At 37.1% G+C, this 24,224-nt stretch overlaps 1 protein-coding gene across 1 annotated transcript; it reads left to right on the forward strand.

The window, feature by feature from the left end:
* The first annotated feature begins 6,588 nt into the window (after window positions 1-6,588).
* Window positions 6,589-7,163, forward strand: LOC119661094 (neuropeptide-like protein 31). Its single transcript, XM_038070282.1, has 2 exons — window positions 6,589-6,748; window positions 6,834-7,163. Exons 1-2 carry the CDS (start codon window positions 6,668-6,670, stop codon window positions 7,092-7,094), a joined length of 342 nt encoding a protein of 113 aa, XP_037926210.1. The 5' UTR covers window positions 6,589-6,667; the 3' UTR covers window positions 7,095-7,163.
* The last annotated feature ends 17,061 nt before the right edge of the window (window positions 7,164-24,224 follow it).

Here is a 24,224-nt window from a genome sequence, read left to right on the forward strand (position 1 = left end):
ACGTCCTTTCAAAACGTTGCTGACAACTTTATCCGCCCCAGAGATAAAGACACCTTTCCTTCCTTTCCAAAAGATAAAATCCTGTTTTCTTTCGAAGTAAGTTATCCTCAAGGATTTAACTCAATCGCCAATTCCTCCTCCCAAAACGCGAGTAAATTTCAGGGCAGTCAACCTGGCTCGCCGGTCTATGTAAGTGAATCCATCTTCACTCTCCACTTATTTCAGCAAAATTGTAGGAGTTGAAGAGCCAGGGTGGATGCCTTGAATTTAACCGCGTTGGCTCAGCGACATCATGCTATATATATTTCTGAAATCTGGCTTAACGATAAAATATTAAACTGCTTGCTTCCCGAATTGTACTTCACTTTTCGCCGCGATAGGGATCGAGGTGCATCACTTAAGTCCACTGGCGGTAAGGTCCTAATTGCAATTAAACATCCACTCCGCGCCAAACCCATTTTCTCCTCCTCCTACTCCCCATATGATTGAGTTGTTGTCCATTCTGTTTTGTGTATACTTCCTCTGTATTTGCGCCTCTCACCTGAATGAAAAATTGTTTAGTAATTTGCTTAAACTCCTTACAGCCAATCTCCCTTCCCCCTTTCTTCATCGATGCGATGGTCCGAAAAAGGGCGATTACTTGAAGGACGCATTCTCAGAAACTACCGAACGAAAAAATCTGAAAAAAATCGTAGCGATCCGAGCTTATGGTATCAAGGCCCGCATCCTTATCGCAAAATTGACACACACCGTCCCGCACTTGTACTTCAATCCAGCGCAAAAATGAGCTACGTTCAATTTCCGCAAAGCCCAGTTTGCGCTTTCAACTAAGCCTTGGGGGCATAATCCCTTTGAAAGATGCACTGCAGAACAAATTTCTGGCTTCTAAAAATGTCATCGACCCTGCTCATTTCCAGGCGATGCACTCTACTATGATCATTGATTAAAAAGATATATAAGCAATCTTGGTGAACGTTGAAGCCGCCCTTGCGCGAATTGATTTGAAACCGTTTTCGTCCTTAACTCCACACAATTTCTTCCCACATCCATTAATTTTCCTGATTCCATTCCTACCTCCCACAACAATCCTGCCACCTACTCTGTTCTTACTTCTCTTCGGTGTTTACTTCCTCGGCCACTGCGTCTCTTCTAAGTGCGCACTGCTTCAAAGCGCATGCCATTCCTCTCCTTACCTATTGTTTGGTTGAGTTCCTCATTTGTGAACTTAATACCAATTTCGGACCTGGTTTCGATGGAATTTCTAATTTCTTCCCCGTTAACTGCAAACAATTCATATCCATCTCTCTGTATATAAAAGTTATGAGTATGCTAATCTCCTCATCTTTGGGGAGAGACCCATATTATACCTATCCTCAAAGGCGAGACCCCACTCTAGTTGTGAACCATCATCCTATCTCTCACCTCACCTTTTGCTCAAAAATCCTCAAGATAACGATCGGTTAACCGTGCACTTTGGTCGCCTCACAAAATCTTTTGGATTTTATCAAATTCGTTGCTAAATGGTGTTTCCCAGGGCTCTGTATTTAGCCTCATACTCTTCCTGTTTCTTTTATTAATAACCTTCCATCTACCCTCACCTGTTCGTGTTTCGTCTGTACAATTCAATCTACATACTGTGGTGTGTTGGTATTCAGTGAACAACCTGACACTAAATTATTTGAAATAATTACAATAATAAATTTCACCAGTCAATAGAAAAAAGCAAGTCTTAATTATTTCAAACAATTTAATTGCTAGAAACCCGGGGAAACTACACTTAGATGACACTAAATATCAGCAAATGCCACTAGATGTGCTACTCGCTTAAATATTCTCTATCATACGTTCCCTACTCCCCCTCCGACATATGTGCAATCTTCGATGACAAATTTCATTTCAATTCCCACTTTTAACATCATCAATCGTGCTTTCCGGATAGCTGAGTGGTTAGAGTGCAAGGCTGTTGTACGGAAGGTCGCGGTTCAAATCTCGCTGGTGGCAGTGGGATTTGTATCGTGATTTGACGTCGGACACCAGTCGACTCAGCTGTGAATGAGTACCTGAGTCAAATCAGGGTAAAAATCTCGGTCGAGCGCAATGCTGACCACATTGCCTCCTAGTGTACCGTTACGGTCTTGAATGAAGTGCTCTAACACACTTCAAGGCCCTGATCCAACATGGATTGTTGCGTCAATGATTATTATTATTATTAATCGTGCTTTCAAAATGTCAGCTACCTCAATCCAGCCATCCTTAACACCTTTCAACTTCCTTGTTAGAAACATCCTTGAATATTGCTCTGTAATTTAGTTTCGCAAATTCACCCAATCCGTATTTTTAAGAAGAATTTTCCTCTTGTGAACAATCCTTCTAGGCTTCGCCCCCTTTTAGTATTGTCGTTGGGGAGGAAGGGCGATAATACTCGAATCTGCATGGAACTCATGAGAAGTGGCTCTTACCAGGGAGCTTCACCGAAGATTATTAAATATCATGCCATACCAACCAGGATTTCCTTCTGAGAGAGAAATTTATAAAAAAACATAATACTCATGAAATAAGGCACAATGTATTTTATGGCTTGATGGAACTACTGAAAGCAGCACCACTTTGGTGCTCAACCCCCATCCTGTGACTCTAGTCGTTAATGTTTTCTACTGGAGAAAAATTTCAGTATGTCTATCGATTCCCGAGAAGTAACTTTTTATACATGGTTTGAACTTCAGACAGGCAGAGGATGTGTAGAGATAGAGGCTGCACTTCTTCACAGACGGAGGTCCCTGAATTTTGCTTCTTTAGTTGAAAAGCTTTTTAGTTCAGTGATGGTTGCATTAGTCAAAATAAAAGCCAATCAATTAAATTGATATTCCTTGTGAAGGGTCACAGTTTCCTCCCTGATGAAAGGGGGTCTAGAGGGGCTGAAAAGATCTTAAAAATATACCCACAATAGAGGCATGTGAAGTACATAGCCTGAAATGGGTAGCATGAAGAAACTGGGGAGAATTGAGAAGTGCTGAATTAAAGGATCCGGAAGAAATGAAAACTAAAATCAAAGATATAAGCCAGGCCGAGCGGATCGCTATGCAAAAATACAAAAAGTGAGATCTTCGAGGAATCTCTATCAAAGTGAGGTGCATGGCGGGTTTCATTTTGGGTTCAAACATTTCGAATCTAATGTGAATGAACCTTTCATGCAAGAAAAGAAAAGAACAGAAGATTTCATAAGGATTTTAGATAGTACACACAATATTTTCACATGCAAAGAACGGAGAATAAAGATTTTTCCTGAATGAGCATTACTTCACTTAAAAGTTACTTTAATTAATTTAATTAATTAATTAAAAGTTTGTGGATCACCCACAAAATTGAAATTATTTCTTCCTACCAAATTCAGCTGAGAAAACAGATTCATAATCGATAGATGGCATCGGCACTGGACAGTCCGAGGGAAGGAAAAAGGAAATATTACGTAAACTAACACCATACACACATCACTAGCCGACAATTCTTACCAAGCGATAATATTATGAATCAATTACTTAAAAAATTAGTCCACTGTTAAACCAGGAAATATAACCCTATTTTCAAATCTGTCCTAAAAAATTTACTATACTTTAAACTTAAAAGTTTCACTCGTATGAAAAAAACAAAAAACAAAATGGCGGGTGCCCCAGCCCAGACCTTTACAGTTATGTACATTTTGACTAAACCGCGTTTAAAGTTCTCACAATAGAATTTTTTTGTAAAATTGCTTTTTGAACTTACTCCTAATGTTGCCGCTGCAACCGTAGTTTTTTTTGTTTATGAGCACCAGTCACACCTTTACGAGAAGTGAACATTGCAGACAGCACATATATTCAGTAGTAAACATTATTCACATATATATTACAGATTCGAGAGCTCCAAAGTCGCACATGCTCCGAAAAGTATAATAATTGAGGTGGACTTAAACGGTGTAGAATCAAAACCAATTTAGATATTGGTACACAATTTTAAACAAATATTTTTGAGTTATTAATCTAACAAAATATGTAAGAAAAAAACGAGAACATTTTCTCTAACAGTAGACCAACCCCTTAATTGCAAGAATCTGCATCCCCATATTTATATGCACCCGAAATCAGTTTCCACCTCAAAGTCAGTCCGAAACGAAAAGCACAGGCAATCATAACTTCAATGATTCGCAGACGATACTCGGCGGCGGCATCGCCCCGGCACTCGACGACTACCGCCACCTACTTTTACTACAAAGAGCGATGAGATTTGGTAATATTTTGTAATGTCATGTGATATAACATTACAAAACATTAACTATCACAAAAGTAATATCACCATTATTTTATTATTTATTTATTTATTTTATTTATTATTGCGGTGATGTTGTGTCGTGGGTATCTCCCGAAATAAGTAAGTAAGCAAAATAAAAATTGTTTGTAAAGAAGGAGAAGAAGATTTACAAAAAACTTACAAGCATCAGAAATTATATCTAATCTAAGCTCGTTCAAATGTTCCAAAAATAACTTTGTTAAAACTAAAAGAGCTGGACATTCATTGCACCAATGGATTGCCATTCATTTCGGGCTTTACGTCTTTACATTTAAGGAAAAATATTCAAAGACCAGAACGATATGAAAAATACACTAGGTTTCTTTGCCGGCATAAACAAACTACCGTTAAAATGGCAAAAATATGGTCATGCATATAGGGAATATTTCGATTGATTTTATTTTTTACTCCTTAAAATATAATAATGCAAACCGCTGATTCAGAATCGTCCATTTCGTACTTAATGATCCAATAATCACTTGATCTACCACCCCAATATTATTATAAATTAGAAATAATAACAGTTATATTGCAATAAGCCCCTCTGGTTGGTTGGTTTGAAAGTAAACTCTCGATTGTAGTTATTTTCGGCTTTGACACGTGAATTATAAATTAATTTTAAAATACGTTTTGGAATTGTTAGCCGATTTTGTAGATGTTGATTTATTCAAAGTTAACTACCGTTCAAACATGCAACATGTTATCATTTCTCTTTTGTAAAGAACTAACCATGGGCAACGAGCGCATTTTACTGAAACTATGATGACCTTGAGCATATCACGAGCAACATCTAAAGTGAAAATTGCGAAATTGTGACAAGTGTCGCCACGTTTTTGTATAAAGCTAAAGCATGACATTTCACGATCGAATTATTGATTCTATATATTAAATGTTCCATGATTACTTATAAATTTTACAGGTTTCTTCAATTTTTCATTCAAATTAGCAACTTCTTTTTCCCAAATTAAAAATATTTCCTTAAATACTTTCTTTGATTAATTCAACTAAAGATTCTAGATTTTATTATGAAAATTGGTGAAACCTTTCGCAGTACTGCGAACTTCTTTTGGATTTTCCTCTACTTGCCATCAATTACTGTATTTACGAGGCAGGTCGCGAAATTCTATTTATTGACAAACTTATTTAAGAAGAATATGTTAATTGCATAACTACGAACCCCAATTTCGGTGTGTCTCATGGTTCATATGTTGCACCCATTCATACATATATATTGTAGGAAAAATTCCCGCTCAGACAAATCAGATACACTGCAATCGATTCATATTATTAGTTTCTTATAGCAAGCTACTAGAGCTTTGTAGAATCAACTTGAACTTGGGAAATATCACATATTTAGTATCCATATTTACAATGCGAGTCTATTTACAAATACTAAAGTTAATTGATTCAAGTGGGTTACTCGCTTGAATCTTTTGTTTTGCTGCAAACCTGCACGTTGATACGTTTGAGGTAGAGGATTATTTGTAAGTGGCATTTCTCAAATTCACTTTTGGACATTTAAATACGATTAGTAATACAAAGAAAAAACGATTTACATTCCGTGGTTTTCCCTGTAAAATAATCAATCAACATGTCATTGAAAAAACTACTAATAGATAAGTTTTCCAGCGAAAATACTACAAATCAATTTGCTAATTGAATCTCACAGAAATGAACGTAGATAGTCTTTAAATAAAAGGCATTCCCCCTTTTGATGTTTATCCAATTCTGGCCCCGGTTGAGGTCATAAAATATGTCAATGAATCACAATCGGAAGTAACACAAGTCAAAAACCACACACTTGTTTTGAAAATAAGCAATAATTAATGGAATATCCAAAGTAGCTAACATACATGAATGTCACATATTTTCCTATTTCGACTTTTCAAAATGTATTTACTTACAAGTTCATGACAAAAATTAATAAAGCTTATATTTGGAAATGCACTATTTCATTTCATACAATGTGTGTTTGCTGAACTTTTTTCTATACTCGTAATTAGGTACATAGTTGCTCGTACGTACATTCCACTAGGAGCAGAATTTACTAACGTAGATGAGCAAAAGACGTTCTTCATGTGTAAAAAAATATCTGGTAATATCTCAAAACCGACACTGTGCGACTGAATTTGGTGGCGAGTTAAGTCATTTGGGATTCTTACTGTTTTCTTACTGTCCCCCGCCCTTGGAAGCTGTGCAACCTCACCACGCCCCGCACTTACCATGATTTACTGCACGTATTATTCCTACTGACGGTCACCCATTCGTTGTGCGTTCTTCTGAAAAATATGCAAAATATTCATCATTTTGTTTACGAATGAGATGTATATAAAGCAGGGCAGTGATGATCCAAGAATCATTCCAAGCAGAATTGTCTCTGGATAAAGTTAAAGTAGGATCACCACAAACATTCAATATGCTGAAGGTTCGTATTTAACTTTATATTGTATCCTATTTTGGTAAATTTTGTGTATCCTGATTTACTAATTTTTGGGTTTTGTTACCAACAGGCAATTTTCTTATTAGCATGCATGTTAGTCGTCGCCTTTGCTCTAGACCAAGAGCAGCCTGTCCAAGAAGGAGCTGATCAGGACCTTCAAGGAGCTGAAAGTTATGGATATGGATACGGTCGAGGATATGGTGGCTGGGGACGAGGATATGGCGGTTGGGGACGTGGATGGGGAGGATATGGCGGCGGATGGGGTGGATATGGTCGCGGCTGGGGCGGATACGGTCGCGGTTGGGGTGGATACGGACGCTACTGGGGTTAAACTCTATAACATACCGGACTATGCTTACGGAAAATATGATTTTTGTATAAATAAAACAGTAAAATGAAATGAGTGCGTTTATAATTGAAAATACTCTTCCAATAGAGGCATTTTAGAGTGTTGGCATGTATGATAGGCAGTTTCAGAAAAAAATTCATTTCAAAGGTATTGTATACTAATTCCAAGCCAAAGTACAGAAATACAGTCTCTGCATTCTCATCCTTAAATAGTACAAATCTGAGATCTTTCCCAATGAGTGGAAAAAGGGGATGATCGTTAAGGTTCCGAAGAAAGGCGTCGATTTTGAATGCGACAACTTTTCAGGAAGTAATATTTGCACGTATTTTGTCGTCGTGAAGATATTAGCTAAAATCATCCTAATCGACAGGGAGCCTGCTGCATTCCTCTCTCAATCCTCCTGTACCGACCAGATTAGCACCTTTATGATTATTTGGCAGCAGTGTGCGGAATTTGGATTTCCGCTTCAACTACATTCGCTTTCAAGACGACTTTCGACAGCGTCAGCAGGCTGTCTATCAGGCCGGGGTGTATCTTGTTATTGATACTTTTTCTTGTTATCGATAACGTGTTTCATACTGCCTTGGCTGGAGAACGTGAAGAATGTCAATGAACTATCTCATCTGTTCGGTCATCGGCTAGCTATCGATCATAAGTACGCGTTTTGTCCAATCAACTTCCTCATTAAAAACGCACTAATGCATAAAAGTACAATTCTTCCATTTGTATAGGAGTAGTGCACTTTCAATTAAAAAACCACACGCATTAAACTTACAATGCAATTTGATTTTCGTTCCAATGAACTTAATATACGAAATTCAATTGTACTTTAGATATAAGAATTGAAATGTACTTTTAGATGTGCATGTAAACTTCGGTTATATTTTCAATAAAGTAAGCATTTATGGAGGGAATAGAGTCAGTACTTTTTCGGACATTCATGTTTATGTTGAGATTGGCACTGGACAAATGCACAATTATATAAAGGGGATTTACAACAAAGTGACTGATCAGATTTGTATTCGATCGATCGCCAAAACGCGAACCTTTTTGACTACCTATAGAAACATAATCTTTCCACAAACTCACCTCCATTACGCTGATTACATCTGCCTACTCTCTCATCGTGTCATGAAGCTTAGCTAAATTACTCTAGATATGGAAAGATAGGCAACCATAGTTAGACTGAAGATAAACACCCACAAAACCAATTTCTCGCTCTGACGGATCATCTTCTTCCTATTTGCATCAATTTATATATCTAGGAAGCGTTGTTTCTACCGGCGACCGCATCGAACTTGATGTCACTTGACGCCTTACCAGCACCAAATAATTTTGTATGAAATTTGGAAATGCAACTATTTTAATACTAACATCAAGTTGAGGCTGTTTCGCGATAATGTACTCTCTGTAACACAATATGAGAGCATTACATGGATGGTGACCACCACTGTTGCTCAAAGGCTCCAAGCTTTGATCAATTCATTCGATTTCATTTTAAGATAATAACTAATGAAGACCTTGATCGGCTTACGGGCCAGATACTCTTGGAAGCCTTAACCAGAAAATGGAAGTTGCAGTGAATAGGTCACACATAAAGGATGGGTTACAGCTCGATTGCTGATTATGTCATGCAGTGGGATCCACTATCTCAGTTCGGCCTATGAGTTGGTCGCCCTAGAATTGAGTAGCCTAGAACAGTGGAAGAGAAATGCAGCTTCTTGGAAAATCGTGCAGGCAGTTCAAACGCATTGTTGGAAACCGACAGCGATGCCAGGTTCATATGATGGAGGTGTTGTAGCATAAGGGTTTATGGTAACCATATATGAAAAAAATGACTAAGTACGACAGGCTGATTAAAAAAAACACGTTGACTGTTGAAAATGATTGATATTAATGATTAATTAATGATCAAGCTCGGGAATGCGGGGAATGGAATCATTTGAACACTTTGGTAACTCACGTATCATTGTACAAAACTTTACTTGTCTTTAACCATAAAAGTCTGGACTTGAGTGCTGCAATCAAAAGGGAAGATCCACGATGAATCGCATCCTCAATCGATGTTTCTGATGCCTCACATGTTCAATGAGGCGCGGCCTTTTGGGTTTCCACCCAGCCTCAAGATCTACTTTCTCTTTGTTTCACTATATTGGAAATAAAATCAAAACAAAAAATAATAAAATAACGAAAAAAGAACAATAATTCTGGAGAGATTGTTACGAGGACAAAAAATAATAAAATAAAAAAAGAAAATAAAAAAGGGAATCCAATCACATCCTAACTGAGAATAAATTGCTACAGTAGCACAACAGTTCCAATCCCAAGTGTTCTATTCCCGTGGATCATATACGGCGGTTATCAGTTTTAATTTTCGTACCGATTGGAAACTTTAAAGAAACGAACCCCTATAAGCAACCTTTATTCATTCGTAACGATATACCTTCACTAGTCGGTCGCGGAGGAGTTGAAGCGTTTCCTCCTTGTATCGATGTTTTGATATTATAAGACATAACATAACATCCCCAGGCGCATCCGGATCCCCATCTAAAGTTCGCGGGAGTAAATAGTAAAAATGCACTTATTAACCAGCTATAATTTGGAACTGACAGTTATTCTTCCGTTATTAAAAGCGAACCGAATCTTGAGTAAATTTCACTTGGGACAATCCATGCTCATGTAGTCCAGCCATTAAAACTCTCAATGATAGAAGTCATTTGGATAAATAATAACCAAGCTATGATCAAAATAATGTAATTACCGGAATTTTCGATATAACAATCAATAAAAACAAAACAAATAAATTAAAATAAGTCGAATCCCTTGACAATTTACTGTATTCAATGCCTCGCAATAAATTCTGAAAATTTACGTTAATCCTTCTACTGTAAATAAGAATACAAATCCTAGTGCCCAAATAATTGCAGGTGAATAGGATATTTGTGTTCCATGAAGGGTAGCTAATCAACTGAAAATTTTAATTCCTGTAGGAACGGCAATAATTATTGTAGCTGAAGTGAAATATGCTCGGGTGTCAACGTCTATTCCTACTGTAAATATATGGTGAGCTCATACAATGAATCCTAATAGACCAATGGCTAATATAGCATAAATTATTCCTAGGGATCCAAATGTTTCCTTTTTACCGCATTCTTGACTAGTGCTGATGTTGAAGTATCTGTTGACTGAGCTTGAGGGATTTTAGGTATATTATTAAAGAAATTATAATAATTTAAAATATTAAATAAAATAAAAGTTAAGGAAAAAATGATAAATAAGAGTAATCATCTAATTGGGGCTAGTTGAGGAATCAAAAAATATTAATTTTTAATAATTTTAGTTTGACATACTAATGTTATAAAATATTATGCGTAATTTCGAAAAAATGTGATTTAACTAATTTCTTTTTATTTTTCCAAAAAAGAAATCATTTTTCAGAAATATCTCAAAAAAAAAATGTTATAGAGAAAAACTGCTGACTAGATATCTAAGCGAGAGAGTGATGGTGGTGGTGGTGGTAATCATTTTTATTTTTAAGATATTTTTGAAAAAATGATTTTTTTTTTGGAAAAATAAAAAAAGTAGGGATAAATCGCATTTTCCTCTGAAACTACGCAATCTATATTCACCAAATTTTCAAAATTTATTACGAGGGGTTAAATAAAATCGATTCTCAAGGGATTCAACTAACGTTCAATTTATATGAGGAAACCAGTTTTTGTTTTCATTGATTTTTATATCAAAAATTCAGGTAATTACATTATTTCGATCATAGTTTTGTTATTAATCCTACTCACTTTTATCATACCTCAGTTTAAAGGCCTTCTCAATTACGTTAAGAGAGCTTCAGATCAAGTGCCACCGAAACTTGTTGATTTTGCGTTATTTGACCTTGAAAATATTAATTTTTTTTGAGATTACGAATTTACCCTTGAAGCGCCATAACTCTGTCCACATTGTCCCTCTAAAAAATGAAAACATCCATACTTTTTGTTATTTAATATATTTTTTTCTCCTTCATTCCATGAAATGCAAATGCTTTTCGAGTTATTTGCAAAAAAACCGTTGGAAAACATGTATTTTTTCGATGAAAAACGACATGTTTGAACATGAATAACTCGAAAACTACTACTTGTACGAAAAATTTTCACTAAACATTTTTTGGTTAGAATCGACCATTTAATCGATTTATGTGATTATTTGGAAAAAACAAATTTCCATCCTGTAGGAGGGGTGCCACACCCTCCGAAAGAGGGGAGGCACACATCGCTATATATAACTTTTGTTTCCTATGCCACCCTCTATCCGCACCCCAAATTTCATGCCAATTGGTCCTAACTGAAAGAAGTCGGCGGTCGCACTCGATTTTCGTCTGTAATGACTGGACTTATTGTGTTAGTGGAAAGTAACACCTTTTGTTTATCTTTCTTTAATTACTAGTAGGTTTAAAACAAACCACCTTTTCAAAAACTTGCTCTGAAATAGATAACCAAATTTTATTGGAAATATGTATGGGCCAATTGGGGTGGATTACCCTTAAATTGCGCGGCATTCTATCGTCATTCAGCTTCTTTCAGTCTAAAAGTATCCTACAATCCTCCTCTTCTGTCCGACAACATTTTATGGACCACCCACTCGCCGAACGTTATGTGATAATGGATTTCTCTGTATAATATAGCCCACAATGTATTTGTGCTCCTTTCTTTATATGTGACCTAGACACTGTGACTTCTGCCTTCTAATTAATACGTCCACAATGACCATCAGCAGTGTTTTCGGAAGCGGAAAAATTACGGTACTAAAATATGTGGCGATACTTTTAGATGATCGTACTTACGTTCAAGCAAAAAGAAAAGATTTACACCTCTCCTTGTTGTATTTGTTGTCACACCCATAAATATCGTGTAATGTAACCACCAATATTGTTGGTACATTATTTCAGGAGAAGGTTGATGAGCATACTTCTTAACACATATGAGACGATAGAATGAAAGGACCATTTATTCATTCATTCATTCCCCGATTCCCAGGCTTTGCCGAAATTATAATGCAAAACAGCTTGGTCCTTTTAACTTCCCTACTTTAAGTAGCTTTAAACGTAGGATAAGTTTTTTGCTTTCTCCCCCTCCTGAGGACAATAATTAATTGGAATTCTCTCTGTTTGTTGTCCGTTAATTAAATAAATAAATAAATAAATAAAGCACTTAATCGCACATAATACAGATAGCGCAAGGAAAATAAAAAAAAATTGACATAACCGAGTAGAAGAAAAATAATAGCACAACAAGAAAAATGAATAGATTCTAATTAAAAACCAATCAAATTTGAACTTCAATTTTAATGTTATTACGCAATTACAACTATAAGACAACAATGCATCGAACTGGGAAGGTATCACATCGGGGAAATTTCCCATGTAGCTTCCTAGAATACCTTCTTGAAATCATATTTGGAGGAGATATACCGTGTATTGATCTGGACTTCAAGTAAATCTACAAATGTAATTGTTTAATTACAATCTATTTTTAACTATTTGTGAAATGATTATTATATTCTCATTAATAAATTAGATTATAATTTATTGGGTGCATGAACAACCCGGTTCCTACGCCGGCCCCGTAGTTATCATACTGCTACTTACAGGTAGGCGAGCTACTAAGGCGGATGAGTTTCAAGTTGTGGTGAGTTTTGCTGCGCTACTTTGGTGTAGAGTTGGGGTCAAAGTCCGCTAAGCGGCTCCACACTGCAGTGCTTCCACATTACAATAACCATTATAGTGTCAAGAAGGAAGGGTATTTGGGGTTGCTGCCATATTGGAAGACAAACGAGCGTTCTTTGCATAAGGTAGCATTTTGCCTCAAATTATAGCACAGCACTTTAGAATATCCTTCTGTTTATGTTCTAATCAATAAATACCAAACTATTCACTCTGCTAATTTTGGTACCTCAACAGATCCCCGCCGCGATGGTTGAAGGTTGTATGTATATCGTAAGTTTTAAGCCCTGTATTGACTTACTTTCAAAACCCTGATTTTACAGTTGCCATACCACAGAACTGAATACCAAAAGTCAAAAATTTTGATGGCACATTCTTTCACAAAATCAAACTGTTTTCTCTGTCATTTTCGGAGATGAACGGTTTTCTTGTGGCCGGGCAACTACGAAACGTCGATACCAACAACACTTGGCGATATTCGGAAAGTGAACCTTTCTGCTCGTGCATATGGTGACTTCTCCCAATATCACGGTGCTTTTGAACGGACTTTTATGTGAATTGCGAATGACGTCACGTTATTTTCGAACTACCAGCTTCCGCTGTGTCATTCCATTTATGCCCAACTTAGTGAATTATCTTATACCTTTTATGATATTATGGACTGCATTCATCAAAACCGATATTTTGCTTTTGCGACGAAAATTTGAACTCATTTCACGAAGTGACTACAGGCGAAACATTACCAGTTAATTTTTACGGTCAATTGTCAAATTTGTCAAATTTGTTTAAATTTCTGATGAAAAAAAAATATTAAAAAAAGAGAAAAAGCACTAAGGTACTGATGAGCTTCAAAGGATACTAAATTTAGTACTTTTGATACTAAAAATGATGAGAATAAAATGATTTTGCACTATATTCGAAAAGTGGAAACCACTCCCCATATAAACGAACATAGTCATATGGTATAGATACTTTTTAGAGATGTAAACCTCCACTCAAATATCCTTTAGATCTACGATATTTCCAGAGATATACATACGTTTTTCTTTTCTTTCTAGACTCTATGCAGGGCAGTTCCTTGAATACGATGGACAAACTGGCTTTAAAAGAGTACATTTTGTGCATGGTATTGTACGTTGTACTACACAATAAAAAAGTACGCCCCACCTTTTCCTCAATATTAGCGACTTTAATTTCAGTTCGTTGCCATTTTCATCTCATAAAAAGATGGATTGCCAATATTGTTTTGGATTTAGTTTCTTAGAAGGGTATGGCAACTGATAGAGAAATTCCCGACATAAAAACTTCAATCAAGATCACTTTTTCAAATCGATATTTTCACTATTAGATTATCGTACCATCTTTTCAAGTCAATCAACTCATCCGGTCAATAGCATTTCTACCCAATGAGCTTGCAATAATAGTCTTGTTTTTCATTTCCGTTATGTTTTCATTCTTGCGTATATTATTACCATCATGAACATCTTCTAAAATCTCTCTAAGAATATAATTAATAATACGCCTTGTGAAGGGTCGCATAAAAACAGAGTTCTTTAAACTGGAAAATCCAACATGTTTTCATATGAGGTGTTCTGATCTGTGCTGGGATAAATAGTTTTTTATTTAATTCAATCTGAACCCAACTGAATCTATGGAATTATATGACCTTCCTCCATAACAGTGGGTCATTCTACGATAATATGTTTACAGCAATCATTCAAAGGTTCTTAACTTTATTCATATGCATCTGAAAGTGCTGAATTTATTAAGATAGATGTAATGGAGAAAAAAATCTTGGAGTTGTTTGTTAAGGTGCGCATCATCATGTGAAAACTAAATATCATTAGATCTTCAAGAGCTGCTCAACATTATAAAAACGTGCATATTTCTATTCTCAACGTCAAAAACCTTAAATATACAAAGCGTGTAAGAAGCGCTTTGTGTTTCTCTAATAATTCTGCTGAATATACATATGGATACGTAATTAATACCAGCTATTTCATACTCATGGATTGGATTTGTCATTTTAGGTTCGATCTGATTGCCACCGCCCTTAACATAACGTTTAGTCGAAATATTACGCATATGTTGAATTGGCACGCATTTTTGAATAACATTATAGTAAACGCTATCTTGATGGGTACATAGCAAAAAAAAATCAACTCTCACACATATCTAAGATATCTGTAAGATATCCCATTGCTCCCCGGCAACGTCAGCCTAGAAGATTCAAGCATTCGCGGGAGCAAATTTGAAGCAGTTAGACGCTGAGTTATTACTTGTAATAGCTAAGTGGACTTGTCAATTTCAACTTATACTGCGTTTCATAGTTGTGAATCGTAAAAGTAACAATTGTATGATCACTTTATCGTAATATTTGATGTTTTGAAGATTAGTATTTTGTCCTAAAACTATAGCACCCGTCTGTTTTTGTTACACTAGTAATTGAATGAAACGAGCAGATTGTTTTTTAATTACATACAACCCTAGTATCTTTGATAGCCCATATTTATTTATTTTATTTAACGAACAACAAATAGAGTAAACTCCAATTAATTATTGTCCTCAGGAGGAGAAGAAAGCAAAAATCTTATCCTACGTTTGAAACTACGTAAAGTAGAGAAGTTAAAAAAAACCAAGCTATTCTACGTTGTAGTTTCGGCAAAGCCTAGGAATCGGGGAATGAAAGTAGACTTCGAGCTCTGCGACGCAGGACAGCAGGTGATGTCGTCAGCGGCGGAGCAGTCCATCAGACCCGAGAAAAGTTTAAAAAATGTGCATAGATCCAGATAGGATCTACGCTGTTGTAGAAAGGGAAGGTTCAGAAAGCGGAAGGAGAGCGGTAGTCCACACGAGGGAAGCTTTTTTTAAAGAAAAGGGAACGGGTGAATTTACCTTGCACATTTTCAAGGGCAAGACAATCACAGTAACGGGAGGGTAACCAGATCACGGAGCAATACTCGAGGGTATTCCTCACGAGGGAATTAAAGAGAGGTAAGGAGACTTGGATGGAATCAAAATCAGAGAAGGAACGAAGAATAAAACCTGACAATTTTGCTGCTCGATTGATGACATCGAGGCAATGGGTGTCAAAGCGGAGCTTATTGTCGAAAGTTACTCCGAGGTCTTGAGTGGAACTCAAGCAGGATAGGGAATGCCCGTTAAGAGAGTAGGAGAAAGAAGTGGATGAGGATTTTAGGGAGTAGCAAATAGAGTGACACTTTCTGACGTTTTAGGCTAAACCATTAGTCGAACACCAATGAACCAGAGTGTCCAGGTTGGATTGAAGGGAAACACAGTCCATAAGCGACGATATAACGGAAAATAGCTTAAGGTCGTCTGCATAGAGCAAACAGGGACAAGTAAGGAGGGGAGGAAGTTCATTAATAAAAAATAAAAATAACAATGGACCCAGAATAGAGAGAAGGAGCGGGAAGTACAGTCAAAAGAGACGCGGCAGGATCGGTTGGAAAGGTAAGAGGCAAGCCATAAAATAAGTGGTATGGGAACGTTTAGAGATGAGAGTTTGGATAGAAGTATCTTGTGATTTACAGTGTCGAAGGCTTTAGCGAAGTCAGTGTAAATCGTATGCACTTCTTGACGTGAATTTAGACATTTGGCGACAAAGTTGGTAAAGTCATGCAGGTTGGAGGCAGTGGAACGAAGCCGTGTTGCTCTTTCACTATGTGTTGGCCAAAGTGGGCGAACAACCAGTCTCTGACCAGGATTTTCGAACAGGAGGAGGGGAGGCAAATGAGACGGTAATTCTCGGCAAGCGTACGATCGCCACTTTTGTATATGGTGATGATGAGAGCCTCTTTCCACAAGCCGGGAAAATGATTCTCTTCGAGGCTTTTGTTAAAAATAAGAGATAGGGGAAGAGAGATGGACTTACCACTTTTGAGCAAAAAGAGGTTTGGAAGACCAGGTCCGACATTCACATCAAGTTTGCCAATGAGGTACTCGATAAGGATAGGGGTAAGAAGGGGAATGGTAGGCGATGCGGGCAAACTACATCCACTATCAGGAGGGATGCGGAGGAAGGGGAGGGAACATAGACTGACGCAAAGTAGCGGCAGAGTAAATCACAAGATAGTTGGGGGGAGTTAGATGAGAAGCCAGAAAATGTAATAGACGGAGGGTATAGCTGGGCAGGGCAGCGGGAGTTGCGAATGTGGGACCAAAAAGGTTTCACGTTTCCGCGCTTTAGTGAGTCTTCCACATTGGTCAAATATTCGTTTCTGCACTTACGTGTTAAGGATTTGACCGAGGAACGTAGAGATTTGAAAAAAACTAAGTCAGCATCGCTTCTAGAAGACAGGAACTTCTTCTTCGCAGTCTGTTTTTGACGTAGTATTTTGTGAATTTCAGTGGTGAACCAGACAGGGTAAGAGCGTAAGCACTTAGGAGAAGGAACGTAACAAGGAAGAAGATCAAATAAAATGGTATAAAAAGTGTTGAGGGCTTGGTCACACTTAAATGGAAAGAGGAGGGGGACTCAGTTGATTGACGCCAGCGCCGAGTTCAGGCCTCAATATGTCGGGAACCAGTTGCTCTTTTGCGATCTATACTATGGTTGTCTCTAATTAAAAACAATCTGCTCGTTTCCAAAACCACTAGTAATTGGCTTGCCCAAAGAAAATAAAATCTCACTTTCTCCCAACAACAAACATTTCTTTATGTAGCATCCCTTAAGTCATTACAAATGGTGCCCAACGTGGGGCCTCTCATTGGTTAGGTTGTATTTAATAGTTTTCTGGCCTTGCTTTAAGTAATAATAAAAATATAACTGTTATTCTTTTAAATATAAGCATTTCAAATTCAATTTAGATTCAAACGTGCTGAAAAAGCGCCCACAGTATGTGACATCACAAGTCAAGCCCAGAAACATCAATAACCCAACGATTTACCATTAACATGCATCATTTTCGCTACATAGCATAGCTTTCTTTTTTGAATCTAAAAATTAATTTATTTATACATATGATGAAGATTTACATTAAGGGGTTATTCTAATGTCAAACGAGTAAAAAAGGATATCATTTTAAAACTGTTATAAAAAAAGAAACTATAATAAAATTATCGACTTCAAATTTTGCACACTTTTTAATGAGACCTTCAAATTAAAACTTGGTGGATACAAGTTACCTATAACAAATTCATCAAACAGATTTCTTTATTCAATTATTTGAAAATAGAAAATAAATAATAATATGCATTTTGGTAGCTACATGCTTTGAATATGAAGATGTTCTTACTTTTTCCTTGTTCATGTAGGGTTGTGTAATTGTTTCTTGACATGCTCCATTGGTTTTTCTCAATAGTTTGACTGATCATATGAAAGTGAAATTCATTTTTTGTTGCGGTATTCTTTCTTTCTTAGTTTAGGGATACTGTTAGGATTCGGCGTGTCATAGAATGACATGGAGTCCCCCCTGTGTTTCGAGCTCGCTTTTCTGAAAATGTCAAATTCGATTTTATTGTTTTTATGACTTATCTTGAGGTCGAGAAATGCAATTTCTCCTCATCTTTCTACAGTCATAGTAAATTTGAAGTTGGAGAGTAGCTTGTTTATATTTTGTAGAACTATCGTTTTCGTTATGTTTGACTATAGCCAGTATAATACATCTTCTATATACCATGTCCCTAGGGTTTGTATTGCTAGTTACCGTTTTCTTCTCTAGGTTACCCATGATTACTTCGCTTATCAAAGGAAATAGTGGGTTGCCCGTAGGTGTTCCTTTCGTTGCTTTAAAGAAGTGACCCTTAAAGGTAAAGAAGGTTTCTGGCATGTATACAGAGGCAAGTTTCTTCATTAGTTAACTTTTTTTTAACCATTAATGTGATATGTCCAGCGAGGCTAACCTCCCCTCCAAGTTCGAAACAGCTTCTTTTATAGGGGTACTAGGGAATAGTACCGTCACGTTGTAAGAAACGTCGTCCTGAAGTTTTGTCTTCTTAAGTTTCTTGACTATTTCGTTGGAATTATCGCCTTATCCTAACTTACTATGTTAAATGTAAATGAGTTGGAATCGGCAATAATCTCCCTCATTTCTTTTCCTGGTTTACAGATTTTCGGTTGGCATCCAATTCGCGGAAGTGTCGTGTTAAACATTGTACGTCTCGCAAGATTCGGAATAATAGGCTTACACTCATGCAACACCTTTTCTACGCATTTAATAGATTTCGGGAGTGGATCGTTTCTTAATTTGAAGAACTTTTCCGATCTTAACTCTTCAAATACTTGTTCATCAAAATTCCGTTTATCCATGATTATGTAAGCTTTTAGGTAGAAGGCGTTTCTACTCTTGGATTGTTCAATCGTGTTCAGCTTTCGAGAATGGGTATTACCAGTCGTTCGGTTAGCTTCTGTAATCTTGGCCCCGTATGTTGTATGTCGTCGTTGTTTCAAAATGTTTATTTTTTGCTTCCATGTTCATGTCCATGTATGTATGACAGCATCGTCAAAACTTTTATTCAGTAATTCAGCTCATTTATTGTGAATTTGATTATGGATTTATTATGTAATTTGGTATTATCGGGATATCAGGCTAGGGAGCCGTCGTTCTTCGATTGAGGAGTATCCTAACTGATCAAAGATTCAACGAAAAAAGAAGGTTCACCACCAATACCGCAACAAAAAATGTATTCCACCACCGGATAATTGATCAAATTATACATAAAATCCAGAAGAGGTTGTCAAAAAGCAATTGCATAATTTATAGGAACAAGAAAAAAATAAGAAGAAGAATTCTTCGACGAAATACGAACGAACTTGACCAAGAACGACACGGATGTAGTCAACAGGGAAGAACACAACAACACAAAGACAAGAGCAGGATATACCGCTTGAAGTGTAATAGCTACCCTGAAACTGGCTCATACTGGAACTAGGGAGCATTTAAAGGAGACAGAACTAGCCAAACATGAGAACAAATATGGCATAGAAAGAAAACACACAACGGACGAGATGGAAATATGGAAAGGATCAAGCATGCAAAGTTTGACACCTGCAATAGTTTTTTTATAGATAAACAAACTCTGGGAACCTGCTAGAATACTGATCCAGGTAATGCCCATTCCCCGCTCTTCAAAATTATTTTTAGGTACACTTTTCTAGAATATTATAATTATATAACTTCTAGAATTTAGAATTAGTGCATAAAGGTGATATCTTCATCTTCAAAGTCCACTTAAAAAGTATATAGCATATAGCTACCGAAATGGGGCATCTTGGTAATTAATTGTATTTTTTATTTTCAAATAATTGAATAAGTACAGCCAGTGCAAACAAGCCGAGCATACTCAGCGGTTGGTCTATTGAACCTGTAAAAGATAGCCTTTTCTGGCTTCCAACTTCGTTTTGGTGTGGCAGATAGGAAGGCAATAATATGTCAACTTTGCTCCCGGCTAGGCTCCACGTGCTATTGGCTTCATTTTTCAAAGTTTAAGTTACCTGCCCTTTTCCGGAAGTAAGTGCTCCTAAGCCTCGTACTCTCGTTCCACGAGTCGAGTAGAGTTTTCTATCCCTTCCTTATAATATACCACGGAAGTTAAGTCATACTTCTGTATTCGCTATCCCCAATGCTTTGCCCCTGTCAATTTTCCCCCTTCAAGCAGGAAAAACTAGATTCTTTGTAGGGAAGAAGGAAGGAATGAGCATGTTGCATTTGGTTGGATAACCGGGGTTGCAGCTTGATGCAGAATTCAGTCGTCCCCTCCCCCCTTATCTCGTTTTCAGATTCCAGACAAAGAGAGTGTTTTTCCTTTTCGAGTTTTATTTTTTTGCTTCCGTATTCTACGGCGGATATCGGTTCAATCGATTTTTTTCCAATAGCGTACACTTTGTATTTTGTGGGGTTGTGATGTGATTTCTTTTTTTCTGGTGAGCGTATGCTTATCTCTGCTGTGTTGGGGATGGGCTCATTCCTTCTTTTTATCGAGTGTAGTCCCATTTTAACTTTTCGGACTACTCCGATTTACACGCTCGCTGGATTGTGCCCCATAATTAACTTCTTGAACGTAAAATTCTCAGAGCAGGGGAAGGTCATTCCTGTGGAGCAGGTATTATTTAAAGTCGAGACATTAGCGCGACCTACACTGGGCAACAAAGAACACAGCAAAATGTTGAAATAATCCAAGATGCCCACATACTATTTACCAATATAACCACGGACTGCTAACATTACTGGTCCATGGGCCAGTTGAACTGGGCAATGCTGAAATCGGCGCCGCGCAACCGCTTCTAGGTCTAATGCTCCGATTAAGACCCGCTGGACTTGGTGCGAAGAAGAAAACAACAGCCAAGTGAAAACTTCGATGGGCTTTCTGGAGCAGTTCACAAAATTGCAAAGTAATTCGAATGTTCCATGCCGAAGTCGGAACTGGTTGAAATTCTCCGATGTGAGCTGCTCCCATCAATAGAGAGAACTGTTTTGCCTTTCCCCGTTCCCACCATGAACTAGAACACTAGAACCTAGAAGGCTCCCTGGCTAATCCACCTCCGGCAGTCACAGGCTCATCAACAAGGGAAAAAATGCTGTAAGAAGTAAACGGAAAATCACCTAGTATTGATTGCCCACTTTTGTGTTGTTCACTTCAAAAGTATATTTTAAATCCATATTTATTTAATTAGTGAATATTTCGTTCAAACTTTTAAATGGCTCCTATTTAGCCAGTACAATGTTTAGTCAAATGGTGAAGTGTTTCTAATTGATTTAGTGATTATACAATATGGCTGGATGCTTCCTGGTCATAATAACCCAATACTCGTACATTATACCTTAATGCCCGTAATTGAGGGAATGTGATTTGATCCAGAGCGGATCTTGAAGAACGAGAAAGAAACATCAGGTGGAATTATGAAGATTTCGATGGTTGCCGCCAAGTAAAAAGAAACACTTCACGTCAGTCTGTCAACCGAAATTATTACACTCCCGGTGATCGCAAGAGGATCGGCTCTGAGGTGGTTGCCTGCCTATGAACCGCAGCGTCAGCAAAAATACATCTATCATAGTTCAAGAATTCCATTTGACTGACAAACATGGTGAATTTTGTCTTCTAAACTTAAAATCCAGCGAGAAAACAATGGTCGAGGATACCAATAATTAAAAAGTATATTTTAGTGCCGTTAAGCTAAAAAAGCGAAAAGAGAATGTTTGTATATTTTCATGGCCTGAGGATGCCAAGGGAGAGTGGAACCTCCAAAGGGGTGGATCTTCCCTATTGATCGCGGCAAGTGGGTTCCAAGTTTTACGGTTCCACGCGATCGAACCGACATTTGTGTGTAAAACAAAACCTTCCAGAAATCGGTTTACTGTCTGTCTGTCATATTCCCTTTTCTCTAAAACGACTATACTGATTCAAACGCAATTTGGTGAACTTATGGAAATTATTCAATCCCATGAACACACATGCAGTGGCATAAATTTACGTGCACGGGATATCAAAAGAAAGATCTCAATTAGTACTTTCATAAGCAGATTTTAGTTTCGACTTAAAATCCCAAATAAGGAGTAAGTGGTAAAAATGGACAAATTTGAAGTGAGACAGAGCTCATTTTCAGAAACTGTGGGTGGTGCGTTTATATGAAGTCTAAGCCTCCAAATACATTTCATTCCGATATCTGTTAAAATAAACCTAATAATGACATATTACCAACTTTTTGAAATTGATTGGAAACCCCAATTAAGTTCATCCTATTAAATTTTGCGCTGGCCTAGAAGATAGTATCGCATATAACACTTGAAAGTTTCCTATCATTAGTGTCAAAGTTATAGCAGTTCAAAGTTATCAATTTCGTGCGATTTACGGCATCTTAAGCCATAGAAATAAGATGCTGACGTCATAATTAACAGGAATAATTGCCAGACTGTAGTCCCATATATGAAGAAGAAACTTTCCCCTAGTCCTTTTTAATGCTTTGTTGAAAACAAAACCTTATTAAAATTGGTTCACTATCTGTCTGTGTGTCTGTCACACGCACTTTTCTCAGAAACGGTTGCATCAGTTGTCACGAAATTTGGTAAAAAGGTTGTTCCACATTGAACTTAAAGGGGGGGGGGGCTCCCCATACACACAAAAGAGATGTGCAAAATTTGTTCTCGCCGAATATAACGTATACTAATATAAGGTATCCCATATCAAATAAATGAAAATTATATGTAAAATCTGAAAAAAATTATGGTGATTCATGCACATGGTATCAAGGACTCAAAATACTCTCGATTGCAATATCTATGATATGAAAATCCTAATATTATCAACAAAGTTATAAAAGGTCAATGTTACTTCTCCAAAATCTTAAATTTCTACTCTATACAAAAAAGTGCCAGGAGCACATCGAATTGAATTTCGAGTATTTACAAGTATGTACACTACGAGCTATGTATAAAACCTTTCATACTCCAAGCGCCGAGCTTCCGGTTTTCGACTTGTTTATATCTTATTTAAGTGAACTGCTTCACACTTGCTAATAATGTTGAACTCCTAGTGAGAGAGAACTCATTTTGAAAACAGGGTGGTATGAAATCTAGCCCTCAAAATATGTTCCATTCCGATAACTACTCAAATAAACTTACTAATAGTATATTACCAACTTTTGCAAATTGACTGAAAAACCCCCCTTGAGTTCATCCTTGGAGTACTAAATTCTGTACTTCTCCCGAGCCCTTCTAAAGTTTTGTGTGAAACAAAACCTTATTAAAATCGATTCAATGTCTGTCTGGCTGGCAACCCGATTTACTCTGAAACGGCTGAAACGATTGTCACGAAATTTGGTGAGAACATGTGGTCTGTGTCTCCCTTTACATGCAGTGAGTGACTTCATTTTGCCGTGGATTTAAGGGGAGCTACCCATTTATGCGAAAGGCGGGGTAAATTTTGTTTCACCAAAAATATAATCATGTGTGAAAGGACTCGTTTAGAACTTTCCGTTGATCGTATTTTTGATATTGGGTGAAATACAGGAGAGCGACAACTCAAAAGGTGTGCCCCGAAAGGTGTAACCGTCTCGTTCTCAGAACCTATCCAATCGAAAAATCTGAAAAAAATCACAATGGTGCATCTACATAAAATCTAGGCCCCCTTAAGTTCATCCTAGAAGTACAAAATTTGGTATTAACATAGGCGATAACATATAATTCTGGAAAGTTGGAACGCGATCAAACTATTATTAACAAAGTTATAGAAGATAAAAATTTCGCATTTCACGTCAATTTGTTGCGTCATCACCGTATAAAGTGAACTTATATGAACGGCGGGTTCATATTTCCTTTCTTACTTTTTTTAGTCATTTGAATATCAGCATGAATTACTGGAGGCAGAGATATGTATGTATGCATGTGGTAATGAAGTTTGCGGGTAGCTCACAATAAGATTGGTATGTGTGTGGGTTA

This window comes from Hermetia illucens, chromosome 1, assembly GCF_905115235.1.
Source record: "Hermetia illucens chromosome 1, iHerIll2.2.curated.20191125, whole genome shotgun sequence".
NCBI lineage: Eukaryota > Metazoa > Arthropoda > Insecta > Diptera > Stratiomyidae > Hermetia > Hermetia illucens.

Excerpts from the sequence above, each read along its gene's own strand:
- LOC119661094 (XM_038070282.1), top strand. The coding sequence starts at position 6,668 with ATGATCCAAGAATCATTCCAAGCAGAATTGTCTCTGGATAAAGTTAAA. Across the intron at positions 6,749-6,833 it reads AAACATTCAATATGCTGAAG|GCAATTTTCTTATTAGCATG; the intron begins GTTCGTATTTAA and ends TGTTACCAACAG.